At 50.0% G+C, this 20591-nt stretch overlaps 1 protein-coding gene across 2 annotated transcripts in view; it reads right to left on the bottom strand.

Annotated features, from left to right (window-relative positions):
- Positions 1-20591, bottom strand: part of LOC149360691 (sulfotransferase 1C2-like) — a 126867-nt gene that overhangs the window by 6610 nt on the left and 99666 nt on the right. For both annotated transcript variants that reach the window (XM_089572456.1, XM_089572457.1), the window contains exon 2: positions 1067-1429. In XM_089572456.1, coding sequence (XP_089428582.1) covers positions 1067-1381 — 315 coding nt within the window. In that variant the 5' untranslated portion in view covers positions 1382-1429. The remainder of the gene's footprint in view (positions 1-1066; positions 1430-20591) is intronic.

Here is a 20591-nt window from a genome sequence, read left to right as displayed (position 1 = left end):
GAGACTGTTTGTGCTGTACTAGCGCTTTACTTGACTACACATTACAACCACACACAGTTTGACTGCTTCTTTAGCACGACTCTCTCTCTGCTTCGATGAATTCGGTTGTATCCATGGCTCTGTTCGCAGTAATGAGGTATGCAATGTGGTCACCCACGGACACCTTGCCCCCCCCCCCTGCCCCCGCCCCCCCTGTCGGAGCGGACGACAACTATTTGATTAGTTGTCGTGTACTCCAAAAGGGGGCGTCAGGCATCTGTGGGTGACCTCATTACTTCGAATCCGCGCACTCTGATGTCATAACCATTTCGACCAACCGAAAAGCGTGACACCTCTGCTGACAACCTTCTGTCGACAACAATGCGGCATTAAAGGCTTTAGCCTTAAAACTATCCCGACCGCGCGATCCTAGACCGAATCGCATTGTCTGTCCGTTGAGAGCGAGCTTCGTACATTCCAGCGCTATGACCAGAATGCTTGCGTGATGGCCTTGTCACCCATGGGTTTAGCACCAAGAACGATTGTCGCTATTACGGATCATCACGATCCCAATGAGCCAAGGAGCTCGCGTATAAATTTTCTGCTAACGTTTTACTCTCGACGACGCATTAATATAAAAGGAGAAAAAAAATCAACGAAGGAGACACAAAAAGAACAGGCAGCGGAGGACCTGCAGAACAATTTCCCGAAACTGCAGTAAGAGCGCTAAACACACAGCCTTCCTTTAGGAACAAGTACGAGAAGGCAAGAATGGGACGGTACCGGCCTCGGTAATCTCCCTTTCTTCCCTTCTCGCCTTCGTCGGTGGAGGAAAAATGTGTTCAGTGCTGTTAGTATAAAGTGCATCAACATCGACTACCATGCTTTCTGTGTTTGCTGACCGATTTCTCCTTGCTGGCATAATCGCAAGCAGTCAAATATGGCCGCTTCGAATGTCACTCAAAAATTTGAACTGTGCTTCAAGAGCAGACATTTTTTTAGTAGTCACGTCGCCATCAGGGCTGCCATTGTGTGTTTACAACGTCGAGTGTTACACAGCATGCGTGGACGGCGATCTCATCCGCACCTTGTTGAAGATGAGGTGCACAATGTGCTGGACGAACGCAGCGCCGCACTTGGAGTAGGACACGACGAAGACGTCGTCGTCTCGCGGCTCATAGTCCATCGCGGACTCGACCAGGGAGCGGGTGAACTCCCGCGGCAGCTTCAGGCCGCGCACCCAGAAGGTCTCGTCGTCTCCCGCGGCGATGGATTCGGGACTCCGTGGTGTGGCGCTGTCATCGCCTCCTTCCGCGGCGGCCCCGGAGCCAGCCTTGCGGTCAACGGCGCACGCCGCCATCTGTGGCGTCAGCGACTGCGACCGCCGGTCCGAGTGGGGCATGGCCCGGCAGAGCGCACTCAGCGACGAAGGCGGCCCTCGACGGTGGACCTGCGAAGTGCGCGAGCCATTGGTCAGTTGGGCACTGAACGCGGTTAGTGCGCTGCTCCGAAAAGTCAGACGTCTCCAGACGGAGACGTGAAAAGACACTGCACAAAGGTACGGAAAGAAAAAAAAAATGTTCTCAAGAAAACTCTCCAATGACTTCCACCTGCCTCCGGGGTGAACAATTGCGACACGAATAGATGTGCCATCCCCCTCTTTCTCATACTTGAGACAGGCTCTGCAGGCCATGATGACCAAGCCCCTCTGGACTCTACTTAATGTCAACAAAAACACCGTTGAACCGTCATAAATTTCTACGCCCAGCTATCCTTATAAAGCATCAAGTCGCGAGAAAACAGTCTAAATCCTATGACATTTTATTGGGAGTTACCCGACATGTTTATTGACATGGACATATTTGCCTAACTGTTGTTTCATGCCTGCTTTTAAGTGTTTTTAAGTGGTCATTGTGATGTATCTGACCTAGTGTGCGCTCGTTTAGGCCACTTGGCTGTTGAGGCACACTCAAATAAACATATCTATCTATCCATGTTCAAAGATGTTGGAGCCGGTAGAGTGAAGATTCTCCCCTCAATCATCAGGGACAGGCTCAAGTTAAGTGCGCAGCTGTTTACAGAATCGGCTCAGGCTCAGGATTCTTAGCACGGAGCCAGCGCATTTGTTGCTCGGGCATTTATTGCAAGGAGCTGAGAACGTCGCGCCGCCCACGGTTTGAACAGCGAGGACTTTTTCTCACATGGCTTAACGTCGGTGCGTGATGGCTGCGTGGTCGCTGCGTGGCGCACAGATTGCGGTGCGTTAGAGTGAGGAGGAATATCGTGGAATATCCTGGGCTAAACCCAGCGAGCATATTAAATAATGGCACATTGACACATTGCACTAACGTCGTTTCTGCACCTTCCCGTCGCACCTCTAATCCGTACCCATTTCTGTGGTTCCCTGTAGCCGGAATAATTATAATGAGAATACAAGCAAAGTTTTTCCCATCCCATTCAACAAATCTCTCCTTTCCAACACTTACACTTGTGAGAGTAACTAATCTCAACCGTTTTTTAGAGATATAAACTTACCCGGGAACAAACCGGTTCACTTTTATGATTCTAAAATTATGTTGTTATGTTTGTGCCTAATGCAAAAAATAAAAGAAAATTTCTGTGGCGGAGTGGTAATATAGTGTTCGCGGCTGCTTTGTACAAGGTCCCGGAGTGTAATAATTACCGACCACGGCGACAGTATTTCGATGGAGTCGAAACGCAAAAACACTCCAGTGTGCTATTCGATGTCAGTGCACGCTAAAAAAACCCCCGGTGGTTGAAATTATCCCGGAGCCCCATCACTATACGGCGCGTCTTTCTCCCTTCTTTCACTCCCAGCTGCACCACTTCCCTCAAGGCGCGGTTGAGGTGTCCACCGAGAATTGAGACATTTACCGCGCCTTTCATTTCCTGATAACCAATGTTATTTTTGTGACGTTGTTCAATGTTCACCAGAAGAAAGGAACAAGTGCTGGGCATTGAACCACGACTATACTGATGACAAAATTCTAGGTGCCAAAAACGACGAATTGGATGCTTATGCGCAACTTTACAGCTAAAACTCGATGCAAAAAAACCCAACCTTACCAAGTTCCCGATCTAACGAACAAATTTTGATTCCCCGGCAAGTGTGCATAGGGTTCAATGTTCTCAGTAACCCGAAATAACGAAGCAAACGGCCACTAAACCCTATTCAACGCAGGTTTTCCTACAATAAATGAGTAAAAAAACAGTTTCCCACTTATTTTTCCCACGCTGCCTCGCAGCTTGTTGGAAGCGTTCCAGCCGTAACATATAATCGCCCAATTCACGGCCCTGTTTTTTTTTTTTTTTTTTTTTTTTTGCTGGGGCTCCAAGCTGCGCCGCTGCATGGAACAAAAGACTCAGCAATTGGCGCGCTTCACGCCTTGACTTCCAGTCCGTTTTACAAGATGGCGCTCTCGCACGAAAGCGATTTGGGCAGCTTTTACGGACTTTTCACACGCGCAGGCGTGGGCTGTCGGCAAATGCGATGCCGCGAAATTTTTGGTGGCCGCTATACGTTGCAACTTTAGATTTGAAAGGGCGGAAAAATGTCTTCTTCGATTTTAGCAATTTGTCGATTCAGCGAAATAATTCGTGGCTGCTCTTCACTTCGCTAAACCGAGTCTTACTGTATCTACAAATGGCTTCACGAAATTGTTCCGTTACTCAAAACTTGTAAACCTGTCTCTGCGACGAAAAAGAAAGCAATATTTTTAATGAGTGTGTTAACTCTGTAGCCGAAGCGTACTTATGAGGCGTTAGGAATCCTCACTTTTCTGATGGAATGAAAAAAGGAAAAAGATCTTTGTGCAGCATTTCCGTTGTCATCGTTTGGTATTAACAACGCTGAAATACAAAATTGAGCTTTATATACTCTAACTTCCGTGCCGTGTCGTTATTTTAATTGCGAAACTAATCTCGCATTTCAGGAGAGCAAGCTGCCGGGCTAGTTGGTGATGCATTTTCTGAAGAAGTTAGAGCAAAAAACGGACAAGGGACAGAAAGAAAGGGCACATAAGACATTCACATAAGTCCTTTTCTTCTGTCCCTTGTTCCTTTTTGCGCTAACTTCTTCAGAAAAGAACCTTGCATACTCACATTTTTATAAAATTCCGCAGGAAAAAATTTGTTGATACCTTGAGTTTGGCGCATGATAGCCTTAAATGCTTATGCGCCACTAAACACCACGACACAACACAACACATCTCGCAGAGTGTGGTATGAGAGACGGGCGCTCCCACGATCAAGACACATACACTGAATGCTTTCTGCGAAGGCCAAAGGAAGCTAAATGAGACGCTTCTTGTTTCATGAGCTTTAAATTAATTAATCCAACGTTATCAGAATAATATATTAGGTGCCGCAGAGGAGGTTGTATATTCTGCCCGTTCTACTTAATGCTACGAAAACGCAGTTACTAAAGTTTCTTCCACAACTTTCGATGTGCGACTTGCGACGATTAATTTTCCACTGCAATGGGGCCAAGAAAAGGAATCACGTCGCAGACCGCGTGCATACTGCGCATTCTGTGCGTGGCACTTTTCGTTTTTGAGAACGACACGCTGTCGGCGCCCAGCGCTTTGATGACGTGACTGCCTCATCCATCAGCTCCGTCGCGAACGCGTGGAGGTAACGGAAAAGCCCGCTATTCCACGCGGCAAAGACGAGCCAAGGCTTCGCTGGACTCGCAACTTCCTGAAGGACAGTTCTTTCATTATTATTGTCGTTTCGTTTGCCCTGAGAGCCGAACTTTGAGGAACGTGCTGTGGCTTGCCTTTCTTGCAATATGATGAATAAGTCATCGTGTCGTGTAGTTACTATAGTGCGGTATAATATAGGATTGCATAGTACAGTGCGTAGTACAATGCAGAAGCGTAGTAAAGTGCTGCACATGGAACTTTGTTGTAAACAGCAGTGCTTTTGCCATTCTTTGCCTCGCTCTATCGAAAAGCTGGAACAGCTGATGAGCTGCGCTCAAATTTCGCATGAGGAAGTAACGTAATCGTCGTCAATTTTTTCTCGCAACCACCACCATCGCCACTACCAAATGCGCTGTGCATGGCGACCCCTTGGATGCCTCGATGCGAGCGGATGGCTCTTCTTGCCCGGCAAGTGGGCAGAGAAGCGCATGGCACTTGGCTCTGCAGTAGTGGTGAAAATATTTTAATGAAATAGTTTAGGAGGTTGTAGCGGCGGTTGGAGCTCTCAGTCCCGACCCCATTGGCGTAGGCTGCTGTCCGCGCTCTTTCGATGAGTTCTTTTTGACTCGTTTCGTCCGAGCTGGTCAGAGCTGCCTTCCACCCCTCCTGCGTTGGCTGGTTATTAACAGTGACCGCCTGATTTCGTTGGCAGGCCCATACCATATGGTACAGGTCCGCCTTCTCCCCGCAGAATTGGCTCTGCGGAGCTCGCGTCGTTTGCCGTGCAGTGCGGCGCTTTCGCGGCAGCTGCGACGCGGTCTGTACGAGTGCCGGCTGTCGGTTGTGCGTTGCGCAGCGCAGTGGGCTGTGCAACATCCGCCTGGCATTACTTCAGCGTGCACATTACTATAGGCATGCTGCGATCAGTCGCCGTTCTCGCTCAAACAGGTTCCGCATCATCAGGCAGGGCAGCGAAGAAAAAATTAAAGGGGGGAATTTTGTTGTGAGGTGAGGCGAAAGCCTTTAGCGCGGTGTTGCTGCTTGGGCCACAGATGTGTGGTTAAGATGTTAATTAAGTACACAATTGTCTGTGAATCTTAAATACTGCAGACACTGTAAGGCTTTTGGTAGGCATCCGTCTGATTCGGCGCCTTTCTGGAAACACTCTCCAGCGTCCTAGACTAGGAGAACTACATAAGCGTTGGCAGGAAGTAGCGTAGCCATTAGCATACTCGGCTGCGGGACGGAAGGATGGTGGTTCGAATCCCATCGCGCATAAACTGTTTTTTTCTTGTCTGACTAGAAAAAGCGTGACACCTCTGCGGACAACCTTCTGTCGACAACAATGAGACGTTAAAGGTTTTCGCCTTAATACGACGCAGTGCTAGTCGAGCCCGTAGAGTGACACCGTCCCAGTACCGAGGCATGCTATTTTATTCGCCCGTACGTAAAAGACACGGAATGATCAGTTAATGAGCGCGCATTTAATGATGCCGAGAGAGGAGAGTGCTAAATTTAGCTTGTTGGTTCGTGGCTTGAGAAAAACGCCATGTCCTCTGAGCCACCGCGTCGGCTCAATTTTGTGAGCTGACTCAGAAGGCAGGAAAGCCGCCGCGGTGGCTCGATGGTTATGACGGTCGGCTACTGACCAGAAAGGCGCGGGTTCGATCTCGGTTCCGGCGTTCGCCTTTCCATGGAGGCGAAATGCTGGAGGCCCGCGTACTGTGCGATGTCAGTGCACGTTAGAGAACCCATCATGGTCGAAATTATTCGCAGCCCTCCGCTGCGGTTTCCCTCATAGCTCATAAAATCAATAAAAAACTCAGAACTTTCTTGTGGGATGGTGGAGTATAGAGTCGTTACAATCATATAGAGTCCTCACACAAGCACCTGTTTCTGATGTAAGAATGTTTATCTAGGACACTTTGTCGTCAGTTATGAGTCAGATTCAGAGAAGAGCACGCCAAAAACCAAACGAGCGGTCCCCTAGCTGGCCATGTCAAGTGCGATAATGTACTAACAGGTCGTCAAGGTATCACATTACCATGACAGTAGTTGATTCACCCAATACTGCTTAAAGACATCTGCCATAAGAAGCCACTAAAATATCAGAACAATAGCAGGCCTCTACATATAAGAAGAAAAGTGCCACGTTTGTCATTTATGTACTCACTTAGTCCAGCAAAAATTTGGTATTTCACCTGCAGACCACCTAGAAAGATTTGAGACCCTTAACACTCGTAACACTCGCACCATCGCAACGACTCCAATTCTCCCTGCTTTGCATGAACATGCACACTTAAACCATCCTATTCCCCCCGAACCATTTGAGATTGGAACAAAGTATCAGAAAATATGTTACTATATGACAACTTTGAAATGGAAATAAGGGAATATTTAAAGTAATTTTTGCTTTTCCATTTGGTATTGCTTTCTTTACTTGCCCTGTATTCTTTATTTTCTTGTGATAACTGGTGCCTGTGTGCACGCGAAAAATTTATATGCATTATGTATTACTCATTTTCCAGTTGTCGAAGTAACAAACTGTTGTCACGAATGTTATATTTTCTTTTTGCCCTCTGCTTGGATCGGCCCCGCCGCGGTGGCTCAGTGGTTAGGGCACTCGGCTGCTGGCCCGAAAGACGCGGGTTCGATCCCTGCCGCGGCGGCTGAATTTCGATGAAGGCGAAATTCTAGAGGCCCGTGTACTGTGCGATGTCAGTGCACGTTAAAGAACCCCAGGTGGTAGAAATTTCCGGAGCCCTTCACTACGGCGTCCCTCATAGCCTGAGTCGATTTGGGACGTTAAACCCCAATAAACCAAACCAAACAAAACCTGCTTGGATCGAAAACTTAAGGTTTGCAGTATTGCATAAAGAAAGAAAGATACACGTTTCTAGCACTTGTCCTTGGGTACCGCACTTATTATCCAGTGGCTTTCTTCACTTGTACATTTCTACAATTTTAGCGGCATTCATTATTTCTTAAATTGAGTGCTTACTTGTTCTCAACTTGCCTCTCCTCTTCTGTGACTGCATGGAAGCATTATTTAGTTGCTATGTAGGGAACAACCCAATGTGTGTGCTAATGAGTGCTAAAAACTGGCCGCCTTCTCTCCTTGTGTAGTAACCTCGATAAAGAAGCTTTAAATATACACTGCGTAAAAATATCAATAGAGATAAAAAAATTCAGGGGGCACTTTGACGACCTGAAGTGCGCGAGGCGAAAGCCTGTCCACGAAACTTTGGCAGCACGGCCGTTGGCACACACGAGGCGGCTATGGGGCGACTTGGGTTGGCTAATCATGACCCATGACTAACTATTCAAGATTGCTTAATGACTGACTAGTCATGGTTGGTTATTAACTAGTCATGATTGATTAATGACTAGATAGTCATGACTGGTTAATGACTAACTAGTCATGACTGGTTAATAACTAGTTAGTCATGACTGGTTAATGACTAGTTAGTCATTACTTGTGACCAGTAATGACTAGTTACGACTTTCACTTCAGATGTAACGGATGGACGGACAGAGTCATGGCCACTAGTATGAGCGCTTAAAGGCTTTCGCCTTAATACAAGTCATCGGTATGCGGCTGCCGTGAGCGGGATAGAACACTCTAACTATGGTTTGGGCAGTCGAAATTCATGAGGAGTCTGCCACTACGACATTTCCTAGAGCTGGGGCTCTGGGTTTGCGGTGTTTATTCTTCAATTTTTTTGAGAGCTATATCGGATCATCAGAGTATTCTCTTCAATGCACCAGATCTTGGGAGTTTTTTTCGCGTTTTATTTATTCGGTACAACGCATGACGTAACATTCTTCTTAATCGCAAATATGCCGGGCCGACGATAAGTTTGTTGGCCGAGTGGTGCCCATTTCATGTAAAACCTTCGGCAGGGGGTATTTAATTGCGTACTATGATTAAATAGAGAAATGTGAATAGAAACGCCGATAGACAGCGAGGTATACGATGTTCTTGCGTGTATCACTTAACTAATGAGCTTGTCTTGTTAATATACGCTCACTTTCTCCTTTTTTTTGATCATTTCATTTTGACAGAACTGGTTACAATACAAGACCGAATAACACACATTGGCATAAAGCACTGCCAAGGTAGACGAGGCAAAAGGCGTTTAATGCACGCCTGACGAGGCCTCGTCTCCGGAATATTATTGCATCAGGATATATACAAGTGGCCGGTCGCGCCAAGAACAAGAAAGAATAAGGAGGCAGCAAAACTGTGCAGTTACAAAACAATCAGAAAGATGCTGTACAAGACGCCATTATTAGAAACATCAATCACTGAGCAGGCAGTTGTGCAAAGTTGAGTTGTGCAAAGGCACAACTCAAGATACAATAGAATACCATACATAAAAAACAATTAAGAAAAAACAAATCAAACAAATTAAAACAGCATACATCAAAACAGCGTAGTTATGTTTTATCTAGTAAAAAAGTTTTAACTTCTCTCTTAAAACTATTTACTGAGTTGGAGTTACAGACTAATTGAACAATTTCCTGAAACATGTTTAAAATTGCAGGGATTTGAAAGTTAACCGACTGCTTCCCATAAGATGTTCTGATCAGGTTTGAGGTAAACAATACATTTCTCAACTCGTAGCCACAGTGAGCGCGTTCATATGTTGCGAAAAAGCCTGGTTGATCACGTTTGATTTCGTTGTATATTCTGAGTGCTAGTACTTGGCGAAATACGTTAGTAAATGTAAGAATCTTTTTTTCATAGAAAAAACCTTCAGTATGTTCACGTGCTGATAAGTTTTCAATAAATCGAATCTCTTTCTTCTGCATGATATGAAGCCGTTCAAGATTGCCCTTTGAAGTCGTGCCCCATACCAATACGCAGAAGTGTAGTCGTGAGTAGATCATTGCGTAGTACAACTGTCGCTTGAACCACGTGGGTACTATGTACCTGAATTTGTTTAGGATACCTAAGGGTTTCGACATACTGGTGCAGATGCTATGGATGTGTGGTGTCCAGTTAAGGTTTTCGTGAAAGATCACGCCTAGAAATTTCTGCTCGCTTACTTGCGTTATCACTTTTTTCTGAAATTCTAGCTTTAGATAACAATCTGCTGCCTTATTTTTGGGTCGAAATATCATGTAGTTTGTTTTTTCTGTGTTCAGGACTAGCTGATTATATATATGATATAACCAGATAGACAATTGTTCAAGCCATGCATTTGCTTCTGTTAATATGCTGGTTAAGTCGGTTCCTTGAAAAAAAATATTTGCGTCATCAGCGTATAAGATAATATCAGGAGTTCGAGGAATACATACAATGTCATTAATATAGAGAAGAAATAAAAGGGGACCTAAGATAGATCCCTGCGGGACACCATACTGTATCAGTTTAGACGTTGATTTGAAGCTATTGATTTTTACAAACTGGTAACGGTTATGTAAGTAACTTTTAATTAAGTCAAGCGCGATTCCACGAATGCCATAGTTACAAAGTTTATTATATAATATATCATGTTTAATCGAGTCAAAAGCTTTCCTAAAATCTAAAAATATGCCTACGGTGTACATCTTATTCTCAATATTAGTTATTATTTTTTCTTTGATATTCAGCAAGGCAGATTGAACTGTTTTTCCTTTCTGAAAACCATACTGTTGTTTTGTTATTATTTCTTTCTTTGATAAGAATCTGTAGAGTCTGTTATTTATAACATACTCAGGTATCTTTGAAAACAAAGGTAATACAGATATAGGTCTGTAGTTCGCGAGAACGTTCTTAGGTCCACCCTTATGTATTGCACAGACGCGGGCAATTTTCATGCTGTCTGGGAATATACCATGCCGCATTATGTTGTTGCAAATATGGGAAAGGGGCACGCAAAGAATATCAGATACTGCTTTCACTGGTCGGGCAGCAATGTCATCATAACCACAAGCAGAAGAATCTTTCATATTTTTTATCGCTCCTTCAGTTTCATCTGGTGTGGTTGGCGTCAAAAAAAATTGAATCTATTTCAGTATTACTTAGATTTAGGTGTGAACTGACCGAGCTGCTGCGAGATGCACCAGCCGTAAGAAAATGATTGTTAAATAGGTTTGCTAGTGACTCACCGGCGTGGCTTGTGCCATCTACGACTAACTCATGGGGTATAGTGTCACTTCTCTGCGAAAGAATTGAGTTGAACAAGGTCCATGTCCAGTTAAGGTTTTAGTGAAAGATCACGCCTAGAAATTTCTGCTTGCTTACTTGCGTTATCACTTTTTTCTGATATTCTAGCTTTAGATAACAATCTGCTGCCTTATTTTTGGGTCGAAATATCATGTAGTTTGTTTTTTCTGTGTTCAGGACTAGCTGATTATGATATAACCAGATAGACAATTGTTCAAGCCATGCATTTGCTTCTGTTAATATGCTGGTTAAGTCGGTTCCTTGAAAAAAAATATTTGCGTCATCAGCGTATAAGATAATATACGGAGAATATTGCAGTATATTCTCCGCTTCCCAGATATCAGCGAAACGCTACAACAGTATTACTTTTTAGAGCGAATTTCGCAACCATAGCTGCAAAATCCGGGATATCGCTGAAGACTTCACCTTGACCATGAGAAAAAATCTCTGCGTCTCCCGTAACCGAGAGTAGAGTAAGCATGAAATGCAGGACGATGCAGAAGCGTACGCTGACACGACGAAACGCAGGCCTGACGAGAATGTATATATGCAGCGTGTTCGAAACTGTCTGAAGTTCGTAGAGACGAAAGCGTTTTCCGCATCACTTTGCCTATGTGACACTGGTGACGTCACCACTGGATTACGTCACACATAATTGATGCAGTGATGACTAATTACTGATTAATGACTAAATACTGATTAACTGCTAATTAATGGCGCTTAGGCTTCACCTTTAGGAGTGGAACGCCACAGCGTGTTGTAGCGCTGCCAGGCAGTCCACGTAACGCCACCAGCCGTTTGGCGCGATGCCTTGCCCTTTGAACGCGACACTTTTGGAGGAAAGGAAATTACGCAGTAGTTCTCTGTAATCTCGGTGGACACCCGAACCGCACCGTACAGGAAGGGAGGAACGCCACCACCCGTTCGGCTGGATGCCTTGCCCTTTGAACGCAACGCTTTTTGAGGAAAGGAAATGGCGCAGTAATTCTCTGTCATCTGGGCAGGCACCCAAACCGCACCGTACAGAAGGGAGGAACGCCACCACCCGTTCGGCGCGAAGCTACCGGCGCTTGTATACCGGTCCTGTAGGAGGGCTTAGAGTGTCTCGTTAAATCTCGTTAAATCTCGTACGGTGCCCGGATGAGTGGAATTCAGTGCCCGGATGTTGGCTCTCGGCCTCGGCGCGACGTCACCACACTGCCGACAACGGGAGCTAAAAGCATTTCATGCTTAATATTTAAATAAATAGGTTTGGTTTATGGTGTTTAACGTCCCAAAGCGACTATGGCTATGAGAGACGCCGTAGTGGAGGGCTCCGGAAATTTCGACCACCTGGGGTTCTTTAACGTGCACTGACATCGCACAGTACACGGGCCTTAATAAAATGGCTCTCAGATATGCCAGATATGCTCCTTTTGAGTCTATCTCCAAAATTGTCGACGCCAACGCCAGTGAACCCATTGAACGCCGGCGGCCTAGTGCTCCAATGCTACGTTTCTGCCACAACGCTGTTTTTATTCGATTTATTTGATCTATTTTTATTTTCTTATTTAACTTGGCACAGACCCACGCACATCGCAAAATCTTGCTCGGGGTTTATACATCAGAGAAGTGCTTTCATACTGAAAAAAATAAATTTTGCCGCGACAGGGATTCGAACCCACTGTGGCGCGGACAGATCAGCTTCGGTGGCTACCGCACGAGAGCACTTTTCTATTTTTATGCGAAGCATATTACTAGAGCTACACTACAGCCCGTCGAGCGCGGCGGTGGAGCTACCATTGACCTTTAGCGTGACCACGTGACAACACGACGTCACAGCAGAGGAGAGATGGGCTGCCGGCTCGCGCGGTCGGCCGCGGCGGTGGAGGCTCCACATCAGAGGCGCTGCAGCTGACCACGTGACGCTACAGCAGCGGTATAAAGCTGAGCTTGCCTCGCTCTTGCCTCGCTCTCCGGGCCCTTAGGATGTGTATCTGTTCTCGCTTCGGCGAGCGCTGCTTCGGCCGCTTACCTGTTTTTTTGAGCAGCGTCCGCTCCGGCGGACGCAGTTGTTGCTGCGACGAGCGTCTTTTCTTTCCTTTTTCTCTTTCCTCTGATCTTTTAACTCTCCTCTGTCTGCACGTGGCAGCGGTGGTGGCTCGGATCGAGCCAGTAGGCAGGCCCGTGCAATTTCCTTTTCATCCTTCTCTCAGTCACAACAACAACAACAACTCCGGGCACTTACGAGGCGGCCAGGTGTTGGGTTGCCGCCTAGAAGCAGGGGTGATTTGAACGAGAAGCGAAAGCTTCAGCGTGCCACAGAGACCGATGAAGAGCGGGGTGAACGTCTGGCTAAGCGGCGTATTGCCAAGCCTAGCCATCAATATGCTTCGCATCTGACTAGGCTTAACCTTAGCTAAGCCTCAGCCATTTTTTTTTTCTTTCATGGTATTACTGCCGATCACGTCTTGTGTCAAACTTGTGGGCAATTCCTCTGCGCGGAGACGCACAGGCAGTCACTCGAGGCAGGACTTTGTACAAAGGGTTTATTCTCACATCAGGGGGGCCGGTCGTCGTCGTGGCAGCTGGGTCAGGTGGTCCGTTTGCAGGGCTGGTCCGAGAGCGAGAGACCGCGAGCCTCTCCGGTCTCGCCTTATAAAGGCTTTCTCCTCGCCTCTCTCCCCCCGCCCCACCACTCGGGAAGAAGGGGTCCGAGACTACCCGCGGTGAGCGGCGCGAGATTTGACTTGCCCGCGAGCAGACCCTACATCTCCCCCCCCCCTCAAACGTCCGTCCCGGGGTCCGCCAGTAGGCGTTCGACGACCTCCGGGTCCGGGACCATAGAGTCGTCGCAGGGGGGAGGGGTGCTCGCCGGGGGGCCGCTCACCGCTGGCTGGACGGGCTCCTCACGAGCCGCCTGGGGGAGCGAGGCGCCTGGCTCCGCTGGGGGCCCTGCCGGCAGCGCCCTCCAAAGCTCCTCGGCCGCCGGGGACAGCAGGTCTGGGCGGCTGGACTGGAGGATGCGGAGGGCCGCCTCCTCCGGGCGCCCCTCTGCAGTGGCACAGCGGGGGAAGGCGCTGCAGCCGCCAAGCGCTTTTCCGCCGCGAAGGGGCTGCGCCTGGTCCCGCCACCTGGACCGCGCGCAGTAAGAGATGGCCGCTCCGTTGGCGACCGTGGTCCAGGTGGCCACGTGCCGCAGGACCCTGGGCCGCTTGGGTTGCGGCTGCTCGGCGGCCGAAGCGCCGGCTGGGTGCTGAGGGGGGCCCTGCGCCTGGTCGTCACTGGCCCTCTTGCGTTGGCCTGCACCACTGGGAGGTGCTCTCCAGTGGTTAGGCATGTGGTTTGGCGGGCGGTGGGGGCCACCGCGGCCGTGGAACCTGCGCCACTCGCGCGGCTCCTGCCGCCAGCCGGGTGGCGCGCCTTGATGGCGGCCACCGTTCGACGGTGGTCTGCCTTGCCTTCTGGAGTCCGAGCCACGGGCGTCGGTCCGCTGGAGCTTCCTAGAAGACATACTGAGAGGGCGAGAGCACTGCGAGTGATAATTGATCGAGAGACACGGGTGCTACCTGGTCCTCAGGTTGTAGCGTCGGTTGCAAACCGCACCGCTACCTGCTCGTCCTCCCGGGGGTGAGATCGCCGCATCGCGCTGATTTTCCACCGCTTCGCAGCCATCGTCCTTGCGAAGGTGGAAAGCCTTCAAATCAGCGACATGCACCGGACCGGCGGTTTCGCCGTTTGTCAACAACCGCAGCTGGTAGGTGAGCGGCGTAGTCCGTGCCGTAACTTCGTACGGCCCAGCCCACTTGTGCGCTAGCGACGCGGCGAAACCGCGCGCTGCGTTACTAAGTGGGTGCGTTCTCTTGAGTACTAGGTCGCCCGTGTTGAAAACGACGTGACGGCGACCTTTGTTGTACTGGTCCGCCTGCTCCATGCGCGCGACATCGAGGTTTTCTCGGGCTGCGTGCTGCGCTGCCTCCAAGCGCTCCCGGAGCCTTGCCGCGTACTGCGAAAGCGGAGGGGGCGCAGGCCCCGCCGCGTCGAGTAGGGCATTCTCTAGCGGAAAAGCGATCTCTCTCCCAAAATTCAAGTAAGCGGGTGTAATACCCACTGACCTGTTCACGGTTGTCCTTGTAGCGAACGCCAGTTCGGACAGCCGCGCGTCCCAATCTCTGTGCTGCTCGGTCGTCGCGACCAGCATGCTCTTCAGATTTCGATTCACCCGCTCGGTTATGTTGCTCTGAGCGTGGTAGGGACTCGTTCTCCTGTGGCAGATTTGAAGCGCCCGACAAGAGTCTACAAAGACTTTGCTTGTGAAATACGAAGCATTGTCTGTAATCAGGTCGGAAGGGAAACCGAAACGAGTGAAAGTCTCCAACAGTTTTTCCCAAATTCGTTCGGACACAAGCTTCCTAAGGGGGAAAACCTCAACCCACTTGGAATAGTGGTCCGTTATTACCAGGATGAATTGGTTTCCGCGCGCGGACCGAGGGAGGGGTCCCATGATATCGCACGCGACCACTTGCCACGGGTAGTTGCTAACTACCGCCTTCATCATGCCAGCGGGCTTGCCCGCCCGAGGCTTGGCTACCTGGCATACCGGGCAGGTACGGGCGTATCCCAGCACATCCTTTCTCATGCCTGGCCAGGTCGCGACACGGCATAACTTGTCGTAAGTCTTACTGCCGCTGCCATGGCCTGCCAGCGCTGAGTCATGGAAGTACTGCAGGAACCGTTTCCGCAACCTTCTCGGGACCACGACTCGGAAAGGGGATGCTATCGCCTCTTCCTCGTCAAGTTGGGGAATATAGCGGAGCAGCAAGCCATCATCGCCCAGCAGATACGCGTCGTACTTGCCCTCAGCGTTCCCGGTGCAAGCTGCGCTGCTCGCAAGCTCCTTCAGCACCCACTGGCAAAGACCGTCTGCTTTCTGGGCCTCGATCAGCTCTTCTCTACTGACCGCTACTCCCCAAGACAGATTTCTTTCTGCCTCGCTCCTAGGCAGGCGAGCGGTCGCCGCCACGAGCTGCTGTGTTTCCCTTCCGTCACAGCACCGTGCGGGACCTTTGTCCGCCTCCTCTCTCTCCAAACAGGGCGCGACACTCCCGTCCGCCCTCTCCTCCTCTCCAACAGCGGTGACGCCGCTTTTTACAAAGCTGGGCTGCGCCTCTGAAGCGCTTCCGCCAGCATTCCACGGTGCGCGCGATAAAGCATCGGCCACCTTGTTCAAGCTGCCCCGGCGGTACTCGATGGCGTACGCGTAACGTTGCAACGTCAGCGCCCATCTCGCGAGTCTGCCTGCGGGGTTCTTGAGCCTCTTTAACCAAGACAATGCCTGATGATCTGTCTGCACGGTGAAGACCGCTCCGTCTAGGTACATGTCGAACTTCGACAATGCGAACATGATCGCCAGGCATTCCTTTTCGGTCACGGAGTAATTCAGCTCCGCTGATGTGAGCGTGCGACTAGCGAACGCGACAGGGCGCAGTTTGCCCTCGTGTTCCTGCAACAAAACAGCTCCAACACCGTAGTCACTAGCGTCTGTCTGCAAGACAAACTGCTTGTTCAGGTCGGGGAGGCGCAGACTAGCGGTATTCGCTATCGCGCGAGCCAAGGCAACAAATGCGTCACTCTGTTCCTTGCCCCAGACCCACTTCGAGCCTTTACGCAACAGCAGGTTCAGCGGCCTTGCAAGCTCCGAACAGCGCAGGATGAATTGCCTGTAGAACGCAACCATCCCCAAAAACCTCTGCAAGCTTTTCACATCCATGGGGCAGGGGTAGTTCAGAATTGCCTGCAGTTTGTCATCATTCGGTCTCAGTGTGCCATCATCCACGACAAAGCCCAAGAGGTTCACTCTCTTCGATGCCAACTGCACTTTCTTTGGATTAATGGTTAGACCGGCACGTCTGATTCTATCGAGAACGGAATTCAGGTGAATGAGGTGCTCCTCGAACGACTGTGAGAATATCACAACGTCGTCGAGGTACGCCATGGCCACGGTGTAAGAATATATTTAGGTGTTGACACTGGCCGCCCGCCGCGGCGGAGAGCGCGCACAGATTGTGTTCGCCCTCTAGTACATGCGCCGACCGCAGCGGCGCGGGGGCGCTGCGGAGCAGAGGCCCTTCGCTTTCGGTGCGGCAAGCGGCGTGCCCAGAGCCGTATATTCCCTTCTCCGGCGTGCCCTGCTTTAGGTGCCCTTTTAGGCTGCGTTGGTCGATGTTTTGGGCTGAGAGAGTGCATCACAAGCTGTGAACACCACGATCTCAGCTTCCACGTCGTCAGCTTCCATCGTGGACGAGCAAATTTTGCTAGAACTAGCTTTTTGTGTCGCGGTTTGGCACAAGCCGGATTGACAGTTGTGGAAGCGCACGTGGTGGCGCGGGCCGACGCCATGGACGGTCGTCGCGGCCTATGTGCATTGTGTCTGTGATCTGTTGTTTGTTGCTGTGACACACCTGTCAACTTCAGCCGGGTCCAGAAGTCTGCTAGACGCAATTATGGGTAAGAAGTGCTTCGTACCCAACTGCAGTTCGGGCTACCGGAGTTGTCCGGATCAAGTTTCACTTTTTAAAGCTCCGTCGGAGCCTGCTCGCTTAGAACTTTGGCGCCGGGCAATTCCCAGAGCAGATAGGATATTGCAACCGAACGACCACGTCTGCGCGAAGCACTTTCCCGAGCATATGATATCAAAATCGTACTATGCCGAGTTCAATGGCAAGGTACTTTTAAATGTACCGAAGAAGATCCCGGTGCTGTCGGCGAATGCTGTGCCCAGTATTTTTCCCGGGTGTCCGAAATATCTGACAAAACCGACAAGGTCAAGAAAGCCTCCTAGAAAACGACAGTCTACGGCCACGTGTGGCGATCAGTCAAGCAAGCGGCCCGCTCCCGCCGCTGTCGCACTGCCCGTTGGGACGGTCTGTGAAAAACAAAAAGGCACCGATCCATCATCGAGCCCTCAGAAGAAACTGCAGACATGTGAGTGGAGTGATCAAGGAACGTGCCCTTCTCCCACCATGGAACTTGGAGGCACCTCCTCAAGTGCCACCTCCGTCTTCCTTGGCGTTCATGACGTTAAGGTTTGTTCTCTTCTGCACTGCTCCGGGTACTTAATATTCTAGGTGCTTAGTGTTCCCTGTGCATAACTTTCTGCTAACCGTATCGGTCCTCCCAGCATGCCATAGATACCTATAGGTGCCCCTGGATAACGAGATACAGTTGCTTGCAATACAGGTTAATAGTAACTGCCCAGCCCAGGACATTAAATAATTTAGCTGTTGTTAACATACAGCTTGATTAAGCCCTTAGCTTTTGAAGCAGTCGGCGAAACTTTTGCCTGTAGCTTTTTGGGTTTGGCTGCTTTTGATAGTAGCATATGTTTTATAACAATACCTTAAATCCATTTCCACTGATATAATTTCTCTCATTTTTCGTCAGGACAACCGCACGAGTCCACATCAGGGTGGTCCAGATGGATTGTGTCACGTCCAGACTGAAGCACCATTGGCAGCATGCAGCAGCCTCGGATTAGTCGAGGAAAGTCACGAGGGAGTGTCTGTCAGCGGCCAAGATGAAAAGGAACCGCTCACATTTTCATGTCTCTCGAGTTATGTATCCAGCATTCAACTTCCAGGAACCTCGTGGGCAAGACAAGTTGTTGATAGCATTGGTGTGGAGGCTGTAGTCTTCACGGAAGTGGCTTTGGCGAAGAAACGCGACCAGGCACCTTTCCTGAGGAAGTCATTAGATGCTACAGTTTCATCCAGCGGAATGCTGTCACTGCGTGCCTTCATTTATGGTCACCCTATAACTGTCAACGCCATAAGCGGCGATATTGTTCCATGCGGCCTAAGCGACTTGGAGAGTGTGATTCACAAGTTTCACAACCTGCACGTATGCGCTGGTGGCCCCGGTGGCGAGATGTACCACAACATCCAACCCGAGTGTGCATATATCGACGCATATATCGACGCATAGGCGAAATGCGGAAACGTCCTTGAGGTTTCTGTGCAAATTAAAGAACTCCAGGTGGCCGAAGTTAACCATGTTCTCAACACGGCGGTCATCTCGCAGCATTGGCGCAATACACTGCTCAAGCAATGTTTGAATGTACGCGTAGGCTCTTCAGGCCAAATGTGGGCGCGTTGAGTCCGACCTTTTATATTTAAGAGGCAGTGTAGTTAACTATGCTCACAGCAGTCGTGCGGATGAATGAAAAAAAAATTTGCTATGAACGCATTTCGATAACGAGCTCGGAAGCAGCACAGGGCTGCGTCCTCGCTGCTGTTCCGCCCATTCATGCAGTCTCAGCAAGAAAAACACGAAGTAGCCCAAAATTATTTGCTGTCGACAGCAGTTTCAATCCTTCGTTGTCTTGCCGCACTTCACAAAGCACGCGTACACGCAGCGGCACCGAAAGATCCCGTGGCATCTGCATTACGGCTGCCGAAGCTCGGCGACTAGGGGCCCCGGGTGCGTAGCGCCATCTGTCAGCGTTCGAGAGAAGCGCAGGGAGCGGCGAACAAGTCCTGGTCGCGCCGCCGAGCGCAGTGTCAACACCTAAATGTATTCTTACACCGTGGCCATGGCGTAGTTGAACCTTGCATCGCCCAGCACGATGTCCATCAGTCGCATGAACGTGCTCGGGGCGTTAGACAAACCAAACGGGAGTCGAGTAAATTCGAAGAGCCCGCGGTGGCAGGTGAATGCGGTTTTCTTAATGTCACCTTCGGCCACCTCAATCTGCAGGTACCCTCTGCTTGCATCTAGGACTGTGAAGAACCTCGCGTTCCCTAATGCGTACATCACAGCCTCGATCGACTGAAAAGGGTACGCAACCGTAGGCGTCAGTGAGTTGAGCTTACGATAATCAACACACAGCCTGACCGATCCATCTTTCTTCGGCGCTAGAACCACTGGTGACGCCCAGGGACTTTGTGAGGGTCTCACCGCACCGGTGTCAATCATCTCGTCAAGGGCACAGTCGAGAAGCTGCCTCTTATGCGCACTTAACGGCCTCGGGTTACACCTGAAAGGGCGCATATCACCCGTCTGAATCTCGTGCTGAAGCAGGTCGGTTCTGCCCGGTTTCTCCGTGAAGCAATCCGAAAACGGGAGTAAAGTTTCCGCGAGCCTTCGGCGCTGACTACTGGGTCCTGAGAAAGACGCAATAATCGCTTCTAACGGGCCACCGTCTCTCAGCGTCTCGGGTGCTGAAGGAGCTTGCGAGCAGCGCAGCTTGCACCGGGAACGCTGAGGGCAAGTACGACGCGTATCTGCTGGGCGATGATGGCTTGCTGCTCCGCTATATTCCCCAACTTGACGAGGAAGAGGCGATAGCATCCCCTTTCCGAGTCGTGGTCCCGAGAAGGTTGCGGAAACGGTTCCTGCAGTACTTCCATGACTCAACGCTGGCAGGCCATGGCAGCAGCTGGGTCAGGTGGTCCGTTTGCAGGGCTGGTCCGAGAGCGAGAGACCGCGAGCCTCTCCGGTCTCGCCTTATAAAGGCTTTCTCCTCGCCTCTCTCCCCCCGCCCCACCACTCGGGAAGAAGGGGTCCGAGACTACCCGCGGTGAGCGGCGCGAGATTTGCCTTGCCCGCGAGCAGACCATACAAACTGCAAGACACACTCCCGCTCTGCACTGCTCATCGCCGTCTTCATCAACCTCCATCTGCGGCGCGAACGGACCAGATCAGCTTAAGCTCGGTCAGTGCTTAACCTAAGTCCAATATCGTCGCCATAGGTGCCGGCGACCCAGCAAAGCAAAACTGTGAGCCAACCAGGCTAAACACATGCTTTCGCACGTCTA

Source organism: Amblyomma mixtum, chromosome 2 (assembly GCF_055824585.1).
Source record: "Amblyomma mixtum isolate Tamu chromosome 2, ASM5582458v1, whole genome shotgun sequence".
Taxonomy (NCBI): Eukaryota; Metazoa; Arthropoda; class Arachnida; order Ixodida; family Ixodidae; genus Amblyomma; species Amblyomma mixtum.
This window is presented reverse-complemented; position numbering and strand designations above follow the sequence as displayed.